The 6,832-nt window shown below is 33.9% G+C and overlaps 1 protein-coding gene across 3 annotated transcripts in view; it reads left to right on the forward strand.

The window, feature by feature from the left end:
• The window catches only part of LOC128238976 (suppressor of lurcher protein 1-like), a 400,352-nt gene extending 394,267 nt beyond the window's left edge, over positions 1-6,085 (forward strand). For 2 of the 3 annotated variants that reach the window (XM_052955354.1, XM_052955352.1), the window contains 4 exons: positions 267-308; positions 1,949-2,123; positions 3,697-3,896; positions 4,936-6,085. In XM_052955354.1, coding sequence (XP_052811314.1) covers positions 267-308; positions 1,949-2,123; positions 3,697-3,896; positions 4,936-5,090 — 572 coding nt within the window. In that variant the 3' untranslated portion in view covers positions 5,091-6,085. Of the gene's footprint in view, positions 1-266; positions 309-1,948; positions 2,124-2,841; positions 3,014-3,696; positions 3,897-4,935 lie in introns of all 3 variants that reach the window. The other variant, XM_052955355.1, reaches the window with a different exon arrangement.
• Positions 6,086-6,832: the final 747 nt, after the last annotated feature.

Raw genomic sequence — 6,832 nt, forward strand, 5'->3', positions numbered from 1 at the left:
CCATTTCTAGATCTCATGTTATTTCCCAGATACTAAAGACTTTGTATTCGATACAACAATGGAATAAAACAGACATAGGCCCATTAAAGTATCGTCAACAACAATTCAACACACATGTTTATTATTCTAACCTTTACAGTCTCGTAAGCGTACAACTTTCATTCAATTGGCTTATTCAGTACATTTTATAATTACGTCATGCTTAAGGTTCTAAGTGACATTGAATAACGAAACAGTAATAACTCTCAGTTTCATTTCTGTTGCAGATTTTGGTGTTCAGAGTGACGGAGAACAAGATGATAGAAAAGGTGAGACGAATTTATTAAGCTTTTTTACCCATAAATATGCTTTCATACAGAAAAAGAATTTACTACATCGATAAATATTTTTTTGGCAATCCTTGAAATACTCTGCGGTAAATTATTTTTGCTGTGCAGTTATCACTACTGGTTGACGGTACATTTCCGAAAAGGGCACAAATCCCAAACACCGGCTAAAACGCGCGTTTGTTTACCGTGATCGATTATTTGATGATCTAGATCAATACAGAGGCTTGCCTTGGTCACACTTGCGAAGTTTCATCTTGTTTTGTTGAGTATTTTTCTAAACAAAATGCCATTCAATGTTTATACGCTTAAAGATCAAAATGAAGCACACGGGGGAATGACGTCAGAGGGCGCACGCGCATCTTTAGGTTTTGCAGTTATGTTGACCTACATTCAAGATATTTATAAATAGAAATCACCCTTTACATTTGAATTTCATGTTCTGAAAAACATCGGAACAATAAACAACTTTGCAGCTAAGTGTTTATTTAATATAGCATACTTATTCATTATAATTGTATGACCATGTATTTTCGCTTTTCAAGTGTTCGGTATTTGTGCCCTCTATAGCATAAATTTAAGGGTGATTTACTGTCTATAAAATGAACGATTTTCGACATAAAAATGATGAACTCGTGAATCTGTACTTTGACAGATGTTGTCACATTAACCAAAGATGTTTCAAACGCAATTTTAACTTACTACAACAAAAACTCTCCAAGGTAATTGTGAAAAACCTCAAAAAGTGTTGGGATTTGTGACATTAGCCAGTACATGTCACGTGATGACGAGCAATACCAGGATACCACGTTCGAAATGTATTTTTTTGATGTACACCATTTATTATCTTAAAGATTTAATCAAAACAAGAAGTCATTGAGAGGAAGTCAATCATTTTTAAAGGGTTATATAGCAATAAAGGTATCATTTACGTATTGGCATAGCTCTTTTCAGGTGATCACATTGCAAACGATTGAATTTTGACATGACATAAGCCTTTTATAGACTGTTATCTTAACCAATGCCGTATAAGTTTTTTAATCGAAGTATATCAAGGTATTTCTGCAAAATTGAAGTTGCTATATGAATTTATAGTACGATTAACTTTATTTTTGCGAACAACTCTCGATATAACTTTTTTTGCCGTCAAAGCATTAGAGTCGAGTTGTATAGAATAAACAAGGAAATATCACATTGTTCTGTGGAAGAGAAGCTCGTATGTATTTGTTTTGTCGTTATAATGACTGAGATACGTTTTTGAATGCCAGTTGAAATATGTAAAATACCAGACATTTTTTTTTCAAATCTTCAAAGTAAATGCATCTTAAATAGTTCATCATGCTCAAATTCAACCAGAGCAGAATAACAGATAAAAAGCAATAGAAAAATGGTTTTTATAGCCTTTTGGGTGTATAGTCATTTTCCAAAACTCTTTCTTATGGTACTGATAATTGAACTTGTATTGTATGCTTTTATGACGCCATCGTTGAAGACATTTTTATCTAAAACGAGGCTATCGTTTTTACATGAATGATACAAGCTTACTTCAAATATTTTGTTAACACACATCCTTGTTGACAAACTCTTTACACCCTTTAAATCATTACATGCTTTTTGTTTAGAATGCACATTCATTCACGATGGATTGAAGATCCGCAACGGTACATTTACCTCTCCTAACTATCCCGGGTTATATCCCCGGAACACAATATGTGAATATATTTTCCATGGAGTAAAGAAGAGTAACGAGAAAGTGCAAATCTCCTTCGCTAACATGTCGCTGTACGGGTTTGGAACGTACGTTACGACTCTATGCGTTTCCCGTTGGCAGAGTAGTCTTCCTTTGTCTCGCACTATATAATGGCACCTGATGGAGCTCCGCCATATATAATTGAACATTCCAGAACTGACTGAAAAAATCACCCTTTCGTTATAAATATTTAACCATAACAAACCCCATCTACATTTAAATACACTTATATTTACATTGGATTCGGAATTGAATGTTCTTGGCGGAGGTCTATTTATAGAATCTTAGCAATTCATTATAATCACATGTTGTTCCTTTTCCTATTGCATGTGTTTGAATGGTATTGTGAAAAATCAGCAGTATATGTCAATATAACAGCAAATAATTTGTTGCGTGGGTTACTATTATGATTTGGCACTACTTAAATATTTATAAAAGGTAAATATCAACCGCCCTCATGGCATTTTATTCAAAACCAAGGGTCATTCTAATTTCGAAAACAAAAACCCTGTTATATTGCCATTTCCAGCAATGGAATGTATGTAACTTCGGATCAATGTGGTACTTGTATTTGTATCGGCTGTAGCCTCATCAAACAACCTGCCAGGTCGAAATACCTTCGAACACAAGCATCGGAGGAGGAACATTATCCACACTATGGTGCAAGGCAGAAGGAATAGTCTACGATGTACCGGGGAGTAGCATAGATCCAATTTTGTTTCAAGCTTTGTTATTGTGACACACAGTGTTTTATTTCTTTTACAGTGTGCACATTCATATTTCGCAGTACATTGCATACACATGGGTTTTTCACGTCACCCAACTATGGGGGTCAGTATCCCCGTGGTACAGAGTGCCACTATATTTTCTATGGAAAAGACAACGAACGAGTGGAGATTGAGTTTCTTCATTTTGATGTCGATGGAATTATCCCTAGGTAAAGTGTAAAACCACAGCTATTCTCTAATGGAGTGCAATAAAAAGGACCATTTGTAGTTTTAATGGTAATTAACAGAAAGTCGGATATATTTAATTACTAGAAGATTGGGAGGGATTTATTGTTTTCACTCATAAATTGATTTCATTTTTTTATTTTATTTTTTTGTCTACCTTACGAAGCATGGTGTCATTCTACTCTTCTTAATAAGAAGTACTGTTATTCTAGGTATTTCTGTAAATGTTGTTAAATATATGTATTCCCTATAAGTATTACCATTTGTACTATGAACATCAAATAGATGACTTTTGGAGCATTATAATTTTAATTAATACATATGCACATAATTAATATTACTTGTACATCTGTTGATTTGAATCGAATTGTAATATTTTAAATAGAGTATGTTTATGCCAAACCATATAATGTGTTGTTGAAATTCCAGTCTAGTTAATGACTATATAGTTAAATGTTAAAAACGACTAACATCCTAAGTAAATTGAAAAAAAACATGCTTAACAAAAACATAAATTCTTCGATGCAAATCTTACGAAGATTTTTTTTCGAATACTGGTTCGCAATATTCACTCTAAGATTATTACTTTGTGAAAAAAGATATATTGCTACAACAAATTCCATTGGAATAAGTACATCAGAATGCCTCAAAACTTACTTCTGAACAGGTGCGATGACAAGACAGATAGCGATAGTGTCTCTTTCTCCAACTTCCTCAACACTGTAGACCGGAAGCTGCCTAAATACTGTGGCCAGCGGCCTTCCTACCCATCGGTAACCTCCGAAGCAGCTTTTTTCCGGGTCACCTTCAGATCCAATGCTATGTACGACGCCAATGGGTTCAAAGCGAATTTTAGATTCATTAAAGGTAAATATAAACTGTCGAAATAGAAAATTACTTTTGTTCAAGATAGTAGGGTAGTATTCTCAAAGGGTAACACCGTCCTATACATATCCGATCGATAGATATGTTCGACGCAAATGGTATTATTGTCACATCTAGGTTAAAAGTGTATATATAAAGTTGTCGAAGCCATGTGCATGAGAAATGTACAAAACCACTTTGCTGAATGCTAAATGAAGGTTCATGAAAGGCTTTGAAGTATTACGATGACGAAGCATTGTGCAAAAAACCCAAATGTTTAAGGTTAGTTTTAATTTCATGAAAGGTAATTTTTATGCTGTCGGAGCCTTTTTAGAAAATATGTACTACGCCTAGAGGTTTAAGGCTAGTTTTAAATCTTAAAAAGTATATTTCAAGTTGTCGTAGCCTTTTGAAAAATATATGTACAACGTTAATGAGTTCAAGAATTTGAACTCAAATATAAGTTTTCCAAAAACATCATCTTTGGTCTTACATATCTTTTATTGTCATAGAACTTTCCAAAACAACATAATATCTTGAAATATATATACAGTGAAAATATAATTCGTAAAATGGATATCCTGCATTGGTCAATCCGTTTTTATGTTATGGATCAAAATGAAGACATATGTCCTCTTATACAAGTAAAACGATTTGTGAAAGAGATTAAACAAACCTGTACATTTCCAAATGCTTCGCCTTGTACACTGATAATTATTCATTGAACATTTTATGCACGAGTAAATCATTCGTTATATATTGAAATAAGTTAAGAATATATCAAAACAGTTACGCGTATAGTGAAGCAGATGAAATTGAATTTTGGTAATATTTTCATAAATGTACCTTGTGCACAATATCCCATTCAAGCAGATAATTTTGTGCTTAATTTTATAGTGTTCTAAAATAATTCATTTCAACTTTGGATGTTACCCGCTTCCATTTTAACATTGTATCTTCACTAAAAAAACGTACTTTTAAAACTAGAAATGTGTCTAAGCCTTTTAAAGGTTTAAGTACTTTATTTTATTATATTTTACAGACGTGGTAGAGCAGGACACACCTTCAACCACATTTCCAAATCCAGAGCCGATTGGGAGTGGTGCCCGGCTCATTAATGGGAACCACAGCTTAATTGCAATCGCCACACTTATTTACATTTGCCTGTCTGTGATACCTACTGCATTTGACGTCTAAATAATGGAGCTCCTTCTGTGCGATTGTGGTCCGAACTCGGTGATAAACCATTAGAAGTGAAGATAATGGAGCTCCTTATGTGTGTTATTGTGTACGTAGTCGGTACAGGACAGAGGGAGCTCTTTCTGCGTGTTTTTGGATTCGCATTCGGTGATAAACATGACAGGACGGCAGCCCGTCTGTATGAAAAAAATGACGGAAAAAGTAATCGCAAGCGAAGATGCAATCACAATTGTTTTTCTTTTATTGAAAATTAACACGTTCATAAAGTTCAGTACTGGTTGCACTCATCACAATATGCATTCATAGATACGCAACATATCACGCTCAGATTTGCGCATGGTTTTTCGGAGCACGCTCGGTTATTTTACGGACCACTACGGACATTACCGAGTAGTTGCGATTGGTTAAGGAGGATATAAAATCTGCTGTAAATGTTGGTTCAGTGTTCATTTTGTGTTTAATGTGAAAAGGACAAGGTTTGTAGTTGAATTTTTTGTGTGTGGGACCAATTGTAATGAAAGAATCGGTCATATTCTTCTCATTTTCATTATATTTCAAAAATGTGACTATATACTAAAATATTTTTTGTTTACAAGTTATTCCATCCTTGATACTCTATATAAATCAAACAGCTAAACATGTGTTACAATACCATTTCTTAAATAAGAACTTATTTTGTTTCTGTTGCTAACACTATATATTATGATTTATAAATGTTGTATTGCATATTCAGTAGAGGCCTAATGCGCATAATTATGATATCTAGACAAATTACAATTTCATGCAAATGTTCAGTAGTTACTGTTGTATCATTATCATACTAACAAACATATTCATTTGTGAGAAAGGACCGTTGTTGTTATTATCTGATCTAAATAAATGTCTATATACTTCTCGTTTGTACATAATCTATGTGTGTATCTCAAGAACCTATCTGTTTTGATGTATTAAACTCTTATGAATTTTACTTTGCATTTGAATAAAAGATTTTATTAAGCAAAGTCGCATTCTTTCCTAAGCAACATGCATACGAAGGGGATTGATATTTATTGTCGAGCCAGCTAGTGGTTGTTGGACATAGCTGTCATAATGGCGTTTTATTGAGTGTACGTGCATATTAACTTACGCACGGTGGTGAATAGCTTATTCCTGAAAGGATTTTCAAATAAAACCTGAAAAAAAAGTTAAAGAACTGTGAATCACTTACATGGTCCATGTCTGTAAGTCAGACGTGATGGTCACGCTGAAGGGTCAGTGGTCAAAATACCTTATATTTTTATTCATTTTGGCTGTAAGTGTGTCATGAATCGAGATATTGTTAAGTAATTATGCTTAAAATGTTAATACGAAAGGATTTTGCGTCGTGTTCAAGATTAATTTTGTAGGTCAATGGTCAAGGTCACATACAGGGGTCACAGCTCATATTGTAAAACATTGAATGCAATAACTTACCGTTTCTCAGAACAGCGTTATAAGTCTTATGAAACACCGGCGGGCTCGACATTGCTGGCGTCTAGACAATAGAATCAAAGCTCTAAGTTAGTATATGTCCCTTATATCCGTGTGCCATAGTTCCAAGTGGCACAGTTGACAATCATTTCAAATGCGTATAGCTAAACTGCTTTTTAATTACTGCTTAAGAGTTCAGCATATTAACCGCAAAGTAACGAATAAAATTAATATGTTCTGTAGAGTCGGATTTGAATTAATATTATTCAGCAAAATGACTGAAAGTTATA

The sequence above is a fragment of the Mya arenaria genome, chromosome 6 (assembly GCF_026914265.1).
Source record: "Mya arenaria isolate MELC-2E11 chromosome 6, ASM2691426v1".
NCBI classification, from domain to species: domain Eukaryota; kingdom Metazoa; phylum Mollusca; class Bivalvia; order Myida; family Myidae; genus Mya; species Mya arenaria.